The sequence below is a fragment of the Cladosporium halotolerans genome (assembly GCF_011745625.1).
Source record: "Cladosporium halotolerans strain TM138-S3 chromosome Unknown Sca5, whole genome shotgun sequence".
Classification (NCBI taxonomy): Eukaryota; Fungi; Ascomycota; class Dothideomycetes; order Cladosporiales; family Cladosporiaceae; genus Cladosporium; species Cladosporium halotolerans.
The window spans coordinates 60,355-75,858 of NW_027191456.1; the positions used below are offsets into that span (position 1 = coordinate 60,355).

Consider the following 15,504-nt stretch of genomic DNA (forward strand, 5'->3'; position numbering starts at 1 on the left):
TACAACAGAGGTGGTTAACTTCATAGAACTCAAATCTTCAGATGAGCGATGGATCTCGTGAGACAGTCTTCTCTAATGAATCTGCATACTGTACAGGGCGCGTCTCGTACGTACATGCATGGTAACATAAGAAGGCATTCTACTTTGAAACTCCATAGCTTCACATCTACAAATACCTCCCATAAGCCCACCTAATCCTCTCAACTCCCCTCCGCTGCCTCTCAACCCCACTCCTAACATCACACACCTCCTCAACATCCTCACAAAATTCCCTGAAAACCACAGCAGGCATGACCCTGCCCGCCGCCTGCCTCAGCACGTGCGCCTCGCAAAGCAGCAAGCCCTGGTCCTTGTAGTACAGCTCGCCAAACTCCGTCGGGTGGGAGGTGGTCAGGATGCGGTCGATGTTGCGCAGCTGGCGCAGCATCTTGCCCTGGCGGCGGGCGGCGCGCGCCCCGCGCTTCTGTGTCAGCGATGCGCGCAGCCAGCTGCCCAGGAAGTAGGAGATGAGGATGCCCGGGGTGAGGCCGATGAAGCCGAAGACGAGCTCTTGGGATTTGAGCAGGTTGTCGATGCCGCCGATGGCGACCTCGACGTCGACCTTGGTTTTCTGGATCTGGATGAGGAGGGCGCGGATGAGGTTGCCGCGCACGGTGCCCATGAGGGGCGAGGCGAGGTCCTTCTCGTAGGCCTTGAGGACGGGGGTGAGGTCGCCTTCGCGGACGCGGAGGCGGAGGTCGACGATCTCGGTGTCGGTCAGGCGGGCGGTGGAGCCGGTTGCAGAGGCGTTGGAGGGATTGTCGATGGCGAAGTCGACCACCATGCGCTCGAGACTGTCGCGGTCGCCTTCCAGGGAGCGCTTGGACATGATGCTGACCTCGCTGCCTTCGTCGTGGCGGATGGTCTTGATGAGTTGGCGAGTCGGCTCGACCACCCAGTTGCGCCAGAAGTCGATAGTTGTTGTTCCCAGATCCTGAATCCACTGCACAATCTCAGCGCGGCGATTGGTCAAGATGCGCAGAACCGTGCTGGACGACAGAATGCCCACCGTAACCGGCAGCCAGAATCTTACCAGCCGCGAAGGCCTCCCGTGTTCTTTGACAGCCAGCCTCGACGATTCTTGGTACTGCGTGAAGGCGAATGCAAGAATCCGGTTCAGCCTCTCGGCTACCGCCTGCGGCGAAACAGTCTGCTCACCAGCATTGCCAGCCTCATCATACGTCTCGCCGTCCAGCAAAGGATCGTCCTCCGTGATCTCCGCAATCGCAGCATCGAACTTCTCCACCGGTGTCTCAGCATCATTCACCTTCAGCAACACCGCCTCCACCAACGCAACATTCCTCGCCACGCTCCTCTTCCACCTCTGCTGCCCGTCCTCCCTCGGCGTCGCCAACCCATCCCCATGCGCGCTCTCATTCGCCAGCCCCTCGCCCAGCAACACGCCCAGCGCATTCGCATTCCTAACCCTCAACCTCCTCAGCGCAGCCTGCTTCCTTCTCACCTCCCCCCTAACCTTAACAACCGGCCCCAACGCCCCCTCCCTCAACCCCACAACCCTCCTCTCCCTCACAACCGTCCTAACAACCCCATAAAACCGCCCCCACTGTTCCGCAACCCCCTCCTGCGCCTCCCTGCCCGCAGCCGCAAACGTAAAACCCTCGCTCCGCCGCCTCGCATCCTCCCAAACCCCACACCCCCACTCCCAGACCCGCCCCGGCGCGCTCTGCACAGCCCACAGCGCCGTCCAGCGCCGCGAGCCGACGACTTCGTCCCAGTACCACACGTCGTCCGCCAGCGCGACCGTGCTGTCCAGCACGCCCTGCAGCGCGAGCCCGTAGACCTGCGTCGTCGCTTTGGAGACGAGGAGCCATTCGAGCTCGCGCTCGGCGTCCGCCTGCGTCTGCGTGTGTTGGGGCTGGGAGGCTGGTGATGGGTGGGGCGCGACGGCGGCGAGCGCGGCGCGGATGGTGCTGGGTGTTGCGAGGGAGGCTCTGCGGTCGGAGACGGGCGCGGAGAGGGTGCGGAGGGCGGTTTGGAGGGCGCTGAGGCGGGGTGGGAGGGATATGTGGTGGTGTTGGGGTTGTTCTTGCTCTTGGTCTTGCTCTTCTTGGGACAAGGTCGTGAGGAGGCCGGATGTGGAGGATGGGTGTGTGAGCGCGGCGTTGGAGAGTTGTAGGCGGTCGAGCTGGGCGTCGATGCGCGCGCAGTGGTCGGTAATGAAGCTCATGGTGTGGGTTGAGATCCTTCAGATAGATTGATGGCTCCGTTTCGTCGCTATGATTTACGGCCTCAAGGATCCCTGTAGGAGTAGAAACAAGAAGCAGTCCAGTCCAGACAATAGCCAAAGGCCGGAAAGTCGAATCGAAGTAAGGTCAGAACTAGCTCTGCACTACCTCGCACCTCGCCATGCCTTGATGTGACGTTTCTACCAAGCGAAGCGCAGTAGTAGAAGTGCCGCCGTGTAGGTAAACAGATGGATACAAGGACGTGTTTATCCGCGGTCGAGGCTCCGACGTGCAGTGTGTACTGTAATTGTACGGTACGTGAAGCTCGGGCCCGGGTCAGCTTTCCCAGCTGCGCAACGGCGCATGACGTCTGCATGACTGGCAGCAGCTGACACGTCCCATGGATTTGGCGCGCGCATAAGTGTTTTGTGCTTTTGTTTGGGTTTTCCCTGATATTCTAAGCATCAAAACGTTACTTGCATGCGATTGCTACATACGCGAAAAGATGCCTATCAGTTGCACGATTTTCTCGGGTCCCTCCGCAGTGCACCAGACACAAGCTCGCAGGTCGCGTAGCACCTGAGATTCATCCAAACACTCCACACGGGACATGAGAACGAACGAAGGACGACTTCCCTTGATATGGAAGTGCTCAATTAAAGAACACACTAGGCCGATGCTACCTATCACTGTGGCTCGTAATACAATTTTCTTTAGGTTTCAGAACCCGCGAGAGTGGACAAAATTCCAAGCCTCCGAAGACGAGACCGACCGACCAAACAGCCCACTTAAAACTCCGCGCAAATGCAAATGACTGGGATCAGACCCCCATTAGATCCAACCCGCCACAGACTCTGAAGTTCGGGGCAACTTCGAGAACACGAGCACGAAAGATGCTTTTCCCCACTTCCACTGCAGAAGAGCCGCGTACGAAGAATAGCGCCGACGTGGCAGCAGGCGAGACACACAGACAGACAAGATGAGGAAGGCGCTCACGCAGCTTTCTTGGCCTTGAGAGCCCTGCGCTCACGCCTGCGCTTGGCGGCCTCGGGTCCACTCTCGGTGTCGAGCAGCCAGTCCCACCACACGAAAGATGAGGAATAGTTGCCGATGAACTTCTCGTGGTGAACGTCGTGGTGGTGGGCGCCGGCCCAGACGGGGAGGAAGTGGTGCAGAGACCAGGGGAACTCGTAGCCGGAGTGCGAGTCGATGGCCTGGAAAACGCGCAGCACGATCCACACGTACATGGTCAGGATGTGCAGGTCCTTGGTGATGGCGCACCACAGGATGGGCGTGCCGACCGTGCCCAGGCCGAGGATCATGACTTCGATGGGCGAGGCGTACTCGGCCGCGAGGCCGAAGGGCGCGGAGTATTGGTGGTGGATCTTGTGGATGTTCTTGTACAAAGGGCCCCAGTGCATGGCGCGGTGGGTCCAGTAGTGCCAGGCGTCCTCGAGCACGAAGAAGATGGCGATCTGGTAGGCCATGGTCCAGATGGAGGGGAAGGGGACGGAGGTCGTGAGGCCGCAGTATTGCGCCATGGGGTGGAAGCCCCAGATCTGAGGCAGTTCGACGGTGAAGTGAGAGATGAGGACGAGTTTCGCGCACTCCCACTGCTCTCTCGCGGTGGGGACCTTTTGCTGTGGAAGGATGATGTTAGCTCTGCGCTCTCATCGCGTTTCCCAATTGTGCTCGCCACTTACGTCCTGAATCTTGTACTTGTTGAAGTAGGGTATCCGGTCGATGATGATCCAGGGCAGACTGCGGCCGAAGTAGACGATCTCGTGCATGAGGAAGCTCATGATGCCGGTGGCGAGGACATCGTTGCCGATGTAGGCGTACCACGCAGCCCACATACGCTCGAGGTAGTTGAGGTGAACATTGTACTTGGAGATCTCGTCGAACTCGTACCAGTAAGAGTTTGTCGTGTGCGGCAGCATGACGTCCGCAATCGAGTTGTAGGTGGCATTGTTACTGTCGTGGACGTTAGTACAGGGTTCAATGGCTCGTCCGACCAGCGGGACGAGGAGGTGGGATGGAGGGCGCGGTGGCGTACAAGTAGTTGTCCATGCCGAGCGGAAGCGCCATGGTGACGGTGTTGTGCGAGTACGATGACTGCGCGGGATGCTGCTTGTGTGCGCCGACCTTGAATGGGAGAGATAATAGCGGCGGTGCAGGAGCGCGGGCAGCGGTGGGAGAAAAGGGCGCGTTCTAGTGCCATCGTATGATTTCTGAGCTGCCGACGTCGATCCACTCAGGGACCGATGGGCTAGCGCCATCCGGGCGCCTGCCTTGTGTTCTTCCCGGAATTAGGGACTGCGCGCCACCCGTGGCGTTGGGGCGGAGCGGCCCTTCCCGCTGACAGTCTCACTTTATCCCTCCTTGTGCCTGACGTCCCTGGCCTGACTGCTGCCGGCTGCACTACGCGAGTCCTCACTTGTGCAGAAGAGCTTCAATGACTCGAGAGACAACGGGTTCGGCGCTGAATGTTATTTCTCGCCACTCAGGCCTTATCACTGCCTAAACTTCCAAGCCACAATCGCACCACCCGTCATAAGGCGTCCACGACGATCCTCAGCGGAGATCGCCTCTCACGTGCTTGACCCTGAGCCCTGTTGGCGCACCTTCACAGGCGACGAGAGTCGAACCACGACGCTTACAAAACAGCCCGGACGCGGCCGCTGTGTTCCGATACGCGTAGTCGTAAAGAGTAAATTCAGACGGAATCGTAGAGCCGCGGAGCGAACAAAGCTTTGACGGCGATGGTTCCCCCGTTCACTTGTCTAGAGTCAAGCAAGCTAAAGGTAGGTAAGGACCGTCGTTCGATCATCATCCCCAACCCGACACCAATGCAAGAAAAATGTATAGACAGCTTCGACTGCAGTTCCAAGACGCAGTGCTCAGACCGAAGAGGACTTCGCCCAAAACGAGCAAATGAACGACCCAGCAACAAGCCAAGTACCCAAACAAACAAAGTCATAAAACAGAGTGCAAGCCTCGATCAGACGATTTTGTTCTTTCTTTCTTCCTCCTTCCCCATCCCTTCTCCCTGCAAAGCATTATCTGCAGAGAGAGAGCGAGAGCAAGGCAACGATTAAACACAACAGCAGCAGTAGAAGAAGAAGAAGAAGAAAGAGCAAAAAACAGTTTCGTTCGTCCCTCGTTTCGTCCCAAGACCAAAAGGAAAAGGAAAGAGAAAGGACCTATTTGCTTCCCGTCTAGACACCCATCCATCGCTTCCCTCTCATGCGTGGCGCGCGCAAAGTAGTAAACTCCCTCCATTCGATCCAACAGCAGGCGCGGAAGTCCCGCTCCTCCCTTTCACTTCCGCTCCTTGATGTGCTTCGCTCTTTGCCAGGTAGACAAGGCGCTGGCGCCGCAACGCGCGGTTTTGTTGCGTCGCTCTCCCCGTCTCCGTCTCTAGACACTCCAAAACAACAACATTTCAAGCCTCGTGATCTTTTCTTTTCTTTTCTTGTTTTCTTCTCTTTCGCGGAAACGTTCGTCTGTACTGTAGGTACGTGCATCGTGTGGAAGCTCCCCTCCTCCGGCAGGAAGAAAAAGGGGAGCCATTCTTCATAATGAAAGACTCACGCAAGAACGCGCTCACCTAACCTTCTTGACCTCCGTCGACCACCCCTCGATGCCCTCGCCTTTGCTGCCGACCTCCACGTCCAGCTTCGGCGTAGCGTCCATGCCCTTGGTGCCCTCCATGAAAGCATGCGACGCCATGCCGCCGGCGTTCGCGCGCTCAGCGGGCATGAGCTCGAGCATGGGGAGGAGGAAGTCGGCGATGCGGCGGGCGTCCTCGACGCTGAAGTGGTACTTTTCGCGCAGCACGTCGGGCAGGGCCCAGTGGCGCAGGCGGTGGATGTTGCGCAGCTCGCCCTTGCGGTTGAAGATCTCCTGCGACCACTTGCCGCTGATGCACAGGGACTTGGGGAAGGTGCCGAGCAGCTCGATGATCTGCGCGATGTGGTCGTCGTCCTTGCCGTACTTGGTGCCGGATTGCGGGTCGAAGAGGTAGTCGCCTGTGATGAGCTCGAAGGTCTGGAAATGTGAGAATTAGTTTTGTGTGTGGCGGTGATAGGCTTAGAGAAATTAGACTTACCATAGCGGCCATACTCCAAACATCCGTACTGGCACCCCACTTCGCCCCAAGGATGACCTCAGGCGAGCGATATTGCCTTGTCTGGATGTCGTTTGTGAAGTGATGTCCAACCCAGCACGCATTACCCAAGTCTGCAATCTTGACGGAGATGATGTCAATGCCGTCGGTCTCGTCCTTCTCAAACTCCTCTGTAGGCTGCACGTGTGCAGTCTTGCCGAGATCCATTCCGGAAACGTTGTTGGCGAGCAGGTCACTGTGTCTGACGATCAGTCAAATTATCCGCATGGTGGAGCGACAACAAGAACAAACTCACGCTGTCTTCTCGCGTTCTTGACTCGGGTCGACTTCGCCCTCGCCGGGCTTGATTCCGAGGCTTTCGAGCATCGATTTGGTTTCACCCGATGAGCCTACAGCACCACTCATGTGAGCACCATCCGTCCCAGTCGGCGAAGCGCCACTGATTGGCTCGGTACCTTTGTTACTCTCATTCACGATCTTGTTCAGACTCTGCGTGCTGCCGGGGAAGTTGGAAAGGTCGCTTGACGAAAAGTTGGTGTTGAGCGGGCTGGGTAGAGGTTGGCTGCCGGTGATGAGGGTGCGTCGTCTTCTGCGGCCGTTGCGGTGATCTGCCTTTTCTCTCTCCTCCTCTTTGACGTAAGTCTTGACGATCTGTTCCACGTCGCCAATCTCGATAAGGACGTTCTCGGGCTTCAAATCTGTATGAATAATACCGCACTCGCGGTGAAGGTAGTCCAGACCGAGAAGGACCTGCTTGGTGATCTGCTTGACAAGCGGCATGGGGATACCGCGGTGGTTCCAGCGCTTGATCAAGCCGAGCAAGTTCTCACCCAACACCTCGAAGACCATGCACACGTGCATGCCGTGGGGGCCCTTGTGGTTGAAAGAGTCCAGCAGACTCACTACGTGTGCCCGGCCGGGGTGGTTTTTGTTGGCGTCGACGACTTTGTTCAGCAGCTTGATCTCGTCAAGCGCGGTCTCTGTGTAGTGTGCGGCGGAGCGGACGACCTTCAGCGCGACGTGCTTGCCGGTGGTGTTGTCTTTCGACAGCCATACGGTGGAGAAGTGGCCCCAGCCCAGCTTTCGCACTACCGTGTATTTCCCATCTTTGTACTGCTCGCCGACCTGCACCGGGTGGTAGCCACCCTTGCAGTAGTCCTCCGAGTCTTCCTCGTCGTTCGCGTTCTCGGCCACTTCGTCTTCTGAGGATTCCGAGTCGTCGGGCGAGTGTGAGAGCTGGCCGCCGTACTGTCCTGCTTTCTGGTGGTCGAGCGGGCTGGAGCCGCTGATACCAATCGGGGTCAGCATACTTTTCTTCGCGGAGGGCATGGCGGACGTGAAACAGGGCAGGCGGCGCGCGGGCAGTAATGTGCATGTGCGAGGGGCGGCGCGGCTGCGGTGGCGGGGCGCGGTGTCTCAAGGCGCGGGCGTTGGCTGAGCAAGCGGTGGATAACCAGCAAGCAAGCAGCACAGCAAGCGCACGTTGATCCGCGCCGCTGGGCGCGCTCGCAGCGAGTGGGCGGCGCGGCGCAGCCGACGGAGGACGCACGCGGCAGATCACGACTTACCTGTAGGGGTTGCCGCCGGCCTGCTGCTCGGTGGTGATGATGGGCTTCAGGTCCTGCTTTCTGCGCTTCTTGCCGTTGTTCTGGCCGTTGGAGGAGGCGGCGCCGGCGACCTTCTTGGCCTTTTCGATGGCGGCCTTCTTGATGCCGTCGGAGCCATTCATGGTGCGACGGCGGGGCTGCGGTGAGGAGGGTGAGGTCTGACGGGCGTCGTCTCGCCGGGACCGGGGTCGGCGCTGCTGAGGGGATTATCGGGCGGGCGTGGTGAGCGGGCGGCGCATATATCGCGAGTGGTGGCCGGCGATGACGTCTTTGGCGGCCGGGCGAGGGCTGCGGACAGGCGGTGGGCGGGCGGGCGGGGGGAGGGCGCAGGGGCGGTGGTGGGTGGGTGGTGGTGGTGGTAGTGGTGTTGCAGGCAGGGTGGAGGGCTCGTCGGCGGCGGGGCAGTGGTGGATGGCGGAGACGGGTGGGATGGTGGCAGCGTGGGTGGAGTGTGCCGTGCGCAGTCTCTTTTGCAGGCGGCGTCTGGCTGGCGCAGGCTGGCGGCGCTGGCGGGCGCGATCGCAGCGTGGGGTCTGCCAGCCGGCGGCCTCACGAGCCTCGAAGCGGGCCCTGGAGTGCCTGGGCTGTGGGTTTGGGCTGGCCGGACGACGGCGACGGCGCGAGTAAGGTGAAGGCGGCGCGCCAGTGGCTGACGAGAGACGGGCGGAGAGTGAAGTGAAGGGCTGCGATAGATACTGTCACAGCGAAGGTACCTTCCACACATCTAACTACCTTAACGACTATGTACCTTACCACAGACTGCTGCGCCCGCACCAAGCAGCGTGGCTCTGGCTCTCTGCAGAGGCGAGGCGGGTGCTACCACCGCGCAGGGCGGGCTCGATGCTTCCATCACCTCCTGCCGCCACACCCAATCTACTGCTGCAAGGCACATGTACGTTTGTACCCGCCCGTCCTTTGTCGACGCGGGCGCTGTATCCTGGGTGAAGGCAGGCACACGCCCGCTCTCCTCACACATGCGTCGCATGCCCATCGACGATCCCCACCTAGAGCCTCCATCACGCAGATGACCAAGTCACTCACCCTCCCCTCCTTTGCGCCGGCTCTTTGTTGCGCGGCATCGCACCGTCGCAATGGCAGTCCTCAGAGGTGAGACCAGTCAGCGCTAAGCGCATTCAGTCGAGCCAGTGAGGGAGCGACGCCAGCCTTGCGGGTTTCATCAACTGGCACGCTCACAATCACATTCATTAGTCTCCCAACAGTACCCAGAATCGATGTCTCCTGTGGTCGAGCGTTTGATTGAGCCATGATGCTTGTTCACCGCACAAATAGCCGCAGTCGCCATGTAAACACCGTTCAACCTCACCTAGCAGATATAGCCGATGCAAACTTCTGTTGGTCGTTCCTAGAGACAAGAAATGTCAGTAATGTTCCCAGTAATCATAACAACGTGTGGAATCACAGGAGCAACTCACTTGTCCATCTGCAACAGCATGCCCAGCACCGGCACCAACTGCATCTGATGTTTCTTCTCCGGCGTCTCCAGGAACTGAAGCAGCACGTTCTTCAAGTAGACGTAGTCCACTCCGTTGTCCCTGCCCGCACCATTCAGCGCGCTAGGCGTCGGACTCGTCACCCTGCTCATGGAGTCGAGCGAAGATCGGGCGGAAGTCTGTATGCTCCCGCCCTGAGGCCGCTGTCTGCTGTTCGCAGCCTGCAGCGCCCGCAGCTCCTCCGCCATCGATTTGGACGACTTCTGCAGCTTCTCTAGTCTCGCCTCGCGCTCGGAGATGGTCTGACGGAGCTCCTGCTTCTCGCGCTCCACCTCACGGGACTGCTTCTCGCCTTCGTCCAGAGCGTCGCGCAGCTGCGCCATTGCGGCCCGCACTTCACTGACTTCTTCCTGTGCTTGTGCAGAGCGCTGTTCCAGCTCGGCCTGCTTGGCCTTGAACTCCTGCTCGCGCTTTTCGGCTTCCGCGCGTGCGTCGGTGGCCCGAGTAGCGTCCCGTTCAGCGTCGCGAAGCTTGCTCTTGAGATCTTCCAGTTCGCGCGCCTTGCGACGCCCAATGGTGCTCGCCTCGTCTTCGGCGCGATCGCGCTCCTCGACCGCAAGGTCCATCCGCTCGCGCATCTCTTTGACACGGCTCTCAGCCCGGCTCTCAACATCAGCCAGCAGGCGGCGCATGGTATCTCCCTCGCGACTGCGCTCAGATAGCAAACGGCGTGAATCAGCAAGCTCTTCGTCCAAGCTCTCGCAGCGCTCGCGCACTTCCTTCATCTGAGTCGCCAGCTCGCGCGACTCGTCCCGCATGCTCTCCATCAGACTCTGCGCGCTCTCCTGCTGCGCCGACTTGAGGGAGATCTCCTCGCGAAGGCTATTGGCCTCCACGCCGACCTTCTTAGCCTGCTTCTCCATCTCCTCAAGCGAAGCCTTCGAAGCCTTGACATCCTGCTGGGCCTTGTCGAGCTGCGCCTGCAGCTTCTCGCGGGCCTCGCTAGCCTCCGTGCGCGTGCGCTCATTGCCCTCAAGGTCCTTGCGCGCGCGCTCGTAGCTGTCCTCGAGCGCGGAGCTGCGCTCCTCGCTCTTCTTCGCCTGCTCCCGCAGCTTCGCGATCTCGCCGTCCTTCTCTGAAGCCTGCGCCTTGTACTCCGCGATCTCGGAGCGCAGGTCCTTGGCCTTGGCCTCGAGCTTCTTGACGCTGCCGCTCGACTTCTCGAGGTCGGCCTTGACGGTCTTCAGCTCCGCGGACTCCTCACGCAGCTTCTTCAGCTCCGGCTGGACTTTGTTCAGGTGCTCCTTCAGGTCCATGAGGTCCTTGTAGCGCGTCTGGGCGAGCGAGTTGGCGGCCGCCAGGTCGGTGTCGAGCGTGGAGGCGCGGCTCTTGAGCTCCTCGAACTCTCCTGCCAGCTTCTTGTGCTTCTCGTCGAGTTCCGCGCCAGAAGCCGTGTGCTGCGCCTTCAGCTCCTCGATCTGCTTCTCGCAGGTCTCCTTAGCGAGGCGAAGGGACTCCTTCTCCTTCTCGGCGGCCTCGAGCTTCTCCTTAGTGGCCTGCAGCTCCTCGGCGGAAGCGGTGCTGGACGAGGCCTGATTGTTCTTGAGCTCCGCGATCTCCGCCTCGAGCCCGCTGCAACGTTTGGAAACTTCGTCGCGCTGAGCCTCGGCGTCCTTGACCGTCTTCGCCGACTTGTCGCTCTGGGTCTGCAGCTCATCGAGCTCGTCCTGAAGTTTCTGCTTCGCATCCTTCACCTGCTTCAACTCATGCTTCGCGTCCGTAGCCTGCTTTCCAATCTCAAGCAGCTCGCTCTTGTTCTCCTCAATCTCCTCCTTCAGCTCAGGCAGCTCCCTGATCTGCTCATTGAGCTTGTCGATCTGCGCGCTCTTGTGCGAGATCTCCGCCTGCAAGCCCTGGATCGTCTCGTCGCGCGCCTGAATGACGACGACGTGGTTCTTGATCTCCTGCTCGCGCTCGAGGATGACTTCCTCGTGGTGCTTAATCGTCGCGTCGCGCTCGTCCTCCTGGTCGCCGCTCTCCTCGCGCAGCTTCGCGAGCCCTTGCATCATCGGTCCGAGCACGCTGGCGATGGACTCGGGGTCGGTGTCTTTGAGGATGTCGCGGGCTTTGTCGGGCTGGGCGACAAGGTCGGCGACGGTGGAGTTCTGGGCTGCGGAAGAGGGTGCCTTGGCGGAAGACTGCTCTGTAGAAGCAGGAGCCGCGTCCTCAGTAGCGGCCTTCTTCTTCGCCTTGGACTTCTTCTTTTTCTTCTTCTTTGCGTCGGCTGCTCCTGGCTCGCCACCCTCGGCAGTTGGCGTGTTGGCTTCGGTCGGGATGGGAGAATCAGGCTGCTCAGTGCCTTCGGCGCCGCTCTGAGACGACTTTTGCATCGCACTGAAAATGTCAGCCGGTTTCTCAGCAGCGGTCTTGTCGCCGTCCTTCACAGGGGTTACGCACTTTCCACAGTCCAAGATAATCTGATACGCAGCGTCGCGGTCGTGCTGGGCGCGCGTAAGCTGGCTCTTCAAGCTCGCGACAGCAGACTCGTGGCCCTTCTTCGATTTCAGCAAGCTCTGCGCCTCGTCCCTTGCAGTCTCAGCGCGCTTCAACTCGCTCTCGTAGGACTGAGCGCGCGACTTCGCACTGGTCTCCGACGTCCTGAGCTTGTGAATGATCTCCTGCGAGGAGCTGGCCTCCGATTCGAGCAGCTTGATCTGCAGCTCCAGGTCGTTGACTTTGCCCTGGACCGCCTGCTTCAGCTCCTCGGTCTCCTTGATCTGCCCGCGCTGCTTATCGATGACATCCTGGTAGGTCTTCATGCGCTTCTGGTCCTGCTCGCTAGTGTTGTTGGCCTTGGCGTCCTTTTCGCGTTCCGCCTGAACTTGCGCCAGGAGCTCTTGGGCTGCCGCAGACTTCTCCTCGAGTTCCTTCTGCTTCCCGGTGACTTCCTCGAGGTAGTCCTCATGGGACTTTTGCAGGGATTCACGCTCCTTTTCTGCGGTGGCGAGGCGCTGGATGGCTTGCTCTTTCTCGTCGTTTGCAGCGTCGCGAGAGCTTTGGAGTTCGACGGCCTGCTCTCTAGCTTCCTTGAGCTCGGCCCGCACGCTTTCCACTTCGCTTTCGCGGGCGGAAACCGTTCTCTTCATTTCCTCCAAGTCTGCACGCGTGGTGTCGAGGTCTTTCCGCATGGTCGCGTTCTCAGCCTCGAGCTCGCTGATGCGTTCGCGCTGCTGCTTGATGTCCTCCTCGTGCTTCTTCACCTGTGTCTCGAGATCGGTATCGTAGTCGAAGAAAGTATCGCTTTTGTCCTCTTTCGATGCCTCTTTCTTCTCTCCCGCAGCCGGTGTAGGCGGCAGAGCTTTCTCATTCACAGCGTCTGCGCCTAGTGGGTCCGAAGCATCAGCCTCCCTCGCCTTCGCCTGCCCCTCGCGTTCCTTCCGCAGCCCAGCAGCCTCATCGAACGCCTCCTTCGCCTTCTTCTCCGCTTCCCCAAGCTTCCCCTTCAACTCATCCCGCTCCTTGACCGTCTCCCTATGCTCGCCCGTGACCCGCTTCAGCTCCTCCATGACCATCTCGCTTTGCAGACTCCGCTGGTTCAAAAACTCCACCAGCGCGCCCGGGTCGCCCACGTTCGCCAGCGGCGTGTGCTCGCGCAGCGTCGCCTCGAACGCCTCCGTCTGCGCGACCCGCGCGTGCGCCGCGCGGTAGTTGCGCAGCAGCTCCTTGTACTTGCCCGTCAGGCTCTCCAGGCGCGCCAGCTTCGCGCGCACGGGCTCGGGCAGCTCGCCATCGTCCTGCTGCAGGTGCTGCTTCGCCTTGCCCTTGTCGGTGCTGTCTTTGTCTTTCTCCTCCTGCTTCTCCTCACTCTTCACCCCCTCCCCCTCGCCGCCCTCCTCTTTCGCACCAGCAGCAGGCTTCGGCGTCGCCGCCCGCGACACATCCGACCCATCATCGCCGATCACGAACTCCTCCGGGTCCGGGGCTTTCGCGACGCCGCCCGCGCCATCGGGCACTCGCAGGCGGCTGCCGGGGCGTTTGGCGGGCGAGGAGTCCGGGCGCGCGCTGCTGCGGCGGGCGCCGGCGTTGCTGGCGGAGCGTTTGGGGCCGGCTGTGGTGGGATTGACAGGGTTGGAGGAGCCGTCTTGCCGCGCTTGCTCTTCGGCGATTTTGCTGTCGAGGAAGGTGTCGATGTTGAAGTTCTTGATGCGCTGGTGAAAGGGAAGGGTCAGCGAGGAGGTTCTGGATGTGGGGGAGGATATGGTCATGGGGTAATTGGTACCTGGAACATGGCCGCGTCTTTCTAGGAGTTGGGTCTCCGTCTCGTCTCGTCGTTGTCGTTGGCCCAGCTGGTATAGTACAGTACAATGCCGCTGCGGGAAAGAGAGTCGCTTTATGAAATCGTCAAAGATACTAGTACAAGCATGGCGGGGTTCGCAAACTCGAAGGCCTCGGGGCAATGAAAAAGTGTCGCGCGGTTGGTTCGATCAGCAATAGAGTTGCGTCGAGGTCGGCGCTGTCTGCAAGTCGTCTCGCCCTACGGCGCGAGGCCTCCGTCCCCGACCGTTCAACTTTCTGGGGTCTGCCGAACGTTTGGGAACGTCAGAAGCATAAATTTTGTGCACAGGCGCCGAAGCGTGAGTAGAGAGGATATTTATGAGACATTTCTGGGTGGGCGTGCTTGTAACGACATACGACAACTTTTAAATTATCTTGCAACAATGCCGTCCGAGTTGGAAGAGGTTAGATCCGATTGAATCAGACGAAGTATTTTGAGGAATATTCGACTGACATTGCCCGCAGCTCGTGGAGTTCCTCCACCATGGCAACACAGAGATCCGTCAAATCGGTAAACACAAGACCTGAAGGGAATCACAGGAATCAAACAGATTGCTCACTCAATCGTCTCAGCCGCCGAAAACCTGGTCGGATACAGCAGCGCTCAGCCCAGCCTCTTCAAGCGCAACCAGCTCGAGCCCATCTCCGACCTTAAACTGTTGATCAAAGACTACACACCGATCTCGAAGAATGCCCTCACGATGCTCATCAACGTCTCCGACGACGAGGAAGTCCTCAAGTGCCTCGTAGACGACGAGAAGTTCGTCGAAGACATGCTCCGCAAAGTCACAGTACGCCCCCAACACCCCATCCGCCACCTCACAACCACCACCCACTAACATTCAAACCCCAAGGACCCCCAAAACGGCAACTGCAACCTCCAATGCATGCTGCTAGCCAACATGGCCAAATCCCCCTCCATCACCAAACTCCTCACCCTCAAGCGTGACGTCCCCAAACCCCTCTCCACCTCCCCCATCGCCATCGACCAGCTGCTCGACTGCTTCGTCAAAGGCGCCGACGGCAGCTACAACCCCAAAGCCGACTACGACTACCTGTCCTACCTCTTCGCGGACCTAGCCAAACACTCCGAGGGCCGCGCGCACTTCCTCTCCCCGCGCGCCGAGGACAGCAACATCGTGCCGCTGACGAAAATGCTCGTCTTCACCGAGCACAAAGCGACGATCCGGCGGCGCGGCGTGGCCAACACGATCAAGAACTGCGCCTTCGACGTGCCCGCGCACGGCGCGCTGCTGGCGGGCGACGAGGCGCAGGGCGCCAACTTGCTCCCGTACTTGCTGCTGCCGCTGATGGGCAGCGAGGAGTACGCGGACGAGGACACGGAGGGCATGCTGGACGAGTGCCAGCTGCTGGACCCGGACAAGGCGCGCGAGCCGCAGGCGGATATCGTCGTGACGCACCTGGAGACGCTGCTTTTGCTGACGGCGACGCGGGAGGCGAGGGATACGTTGAGGCAGGTCAAGGTGTACCCGATTCTAAGGGAGTTGCACTCGCATGCGGAGAATGATGATGTCAAGGAGAATGTGGACCGGATTGTGCAGACGATTATGCGCGGGGAGGAGGGCGAGGTGAGGGAGGATGAGAAGAAGTTGAGGGAGGTTACGAATGGGACGTCGGTGGACGAGGAGGAGCAGATGGTGGAGGTGGCGTAGAGTTTCCGAGCTTTTTTTTTCGCTTATCACTTATGCTCTCGTTATGATACAATGCCCGCTATCCCGATGCTTCGAGAGCGATAG

At 59.8% G+C, this 15,504-nt stretch overlaps 5 protein-coding genes across 5 annotated transcripts; 1 reads left to right on the forward strand and 4 right to left on the reverse strand.

Moving 5' to 3' along the window:
* Positions 1-166: 166 nt before the first annotated feature.
* Positions 167-2,227, reverse strand: WHR41_01914 (uncharacterized protein; the record flags this gene model as incomplete). The annotated part of the gene is made up of 1 exon (XM_069370520.1): positions 167-2,227. The coding sequence occupies one exon, from the start codon at positions 2,225-2,227 to the stop codon at positions 167-169; it is 2,061 nt and encodes a 686-aa protein (XP_069232444.1).
* Positions 2,228-2,842: 615 nt separating this feature from the next.
* On the reverse strand, positions 2,843-4,418 carry erg25B (Methylsterol monooxygenase erg25B). The gene is made up of 3 exons (XM_069370521.1): positions 4,282-4,418; positions 3,929-4,199; positions 2,843-3,865 (listed from the first exon to the last, which is right to left on the reverse strand). Exons 1-3 carry the CDS (start codon positions 4,311-4,313, stop codon positions 3,218-3,220), a joined length of 951 nt encoding a protein of 316 aa, XP_069232443.1. The 5' UTR covers positions 4,314-4,418; the 3' UTR covers positions 2,843-3,217.
* A 505-nt stretch (positions 4,419-4,923) lies between these two features.
* Positions 4,924-8,261, reverse strand: WHR41_01916 (uncharacterized protein). Its single transcript, XM_069370522.1, has 5 exons — positions 7,923-8,261; positions 6,810-7,639; positions 6,650-6,743; positions 6,337-6,589; positions 4,924-6,275 (listed from the first exon to the last, which is right to left on the reverse strand). The coding sequence occupies exons 1-5, from the start codon at positions 8,081-8,083 to the stop codon at positions 5,832-5,834; spliced, it is 1,782 nt and encodes a 593-aa protein (XP_069232442.1). The 5' UTR covers positions 8,084-8,261; the 3' UTR covers positions 4,924-5,831.
* A 371-nt stretch (positions 8,262-8,632) lies between these two features.
* Positions 8,633-13,700, reverse strand: WHR41_01917 (uncharacterized protein; the record flags this gene model as incomplete). Its single annotated transcript, XM_069370523.1, has 4 exons — positions 8,633-9,324; positions 9,395-11,806; positions 11,870-13,620; positions 13,692-13,700. 4 exons carry the CDS (start codon positions 13,698-13,700, stop codon positions 9,282-9,284), a joined length of 4,215 nt encoding a protein of 1,404 aa, XP_069232441.1. The 3' UTR covers positions 8,633-9,281.
* Positions 13,701-14,057: 357 nt separating this feature from the next.
* WHR41_01918 (uncharacterized protein) lies at positions 14,058-15,420 on the forward strand (the record flags this gene model as incomplete). Its single annotated transcript, XM_069370524.1, has 4 exons — positions 14,058-14,151; positions 14,213-14,258; positions 14,321-14,538; positions 14,602-15,420. The coding sequence occupies exons 1-4, from the start codon at positions 14,131-14,133 to the stop codon at positions 15,418-15,420; spliced, it is 1,104 nt and encodes a 367-aa protein (XP_069232181.1). The 5' UTR covers positions 14,058-14,130.
* Positions 15,421-15,504: the final 84 nt, after the last annotated feature.

Excerpts from the sequence above, each read along its gene's own strand:
- WHR41_01916 (XM_069370522.1), bottom strand. The coding sequence starts at position 8,083 with ATGAATGGCTCCGACGGCATCAAGAAGGCCGCCATCGAAAAGGCCAAG. Across the intron at positions 7,640-7,922 it reads GCCGGCGGCAACCCCTACAG|CGGCTCCAGCCCGCTCGACC; the intron begins GTAAGTCGTGAT and ends GATTGGTATCAG. Across the intron at positions 6,590-6,649 it reads CAAGAACGCGAGAAGACAGC|TGACCTGCTCGCCAACAACG; the intron begins GTGAGTTTGTTC and ends CGTCAGACACAG.
- erg25B (XM_069370521.1), bottom strand. The coding sequence starts at position 4,313 with ATGGCGCTTCCGCTCGGCATGGACAACTACTT. Across the intron at positions 4,200-4,281 it reads CTCGGCATGGACAACTACTT|TAACAATGCCACCTACAACT; the intron begins GTACGCCACCGC and ends CGTCCACGACAG. Across the intron at positions 3,866-3,928 it reads ACAAGTACAAGATTCAGGAC|CAAAAGGTCCCCACCGCGAG; the intron begins GTAAGTGGCGAG and ends ATCCTTCCACAG.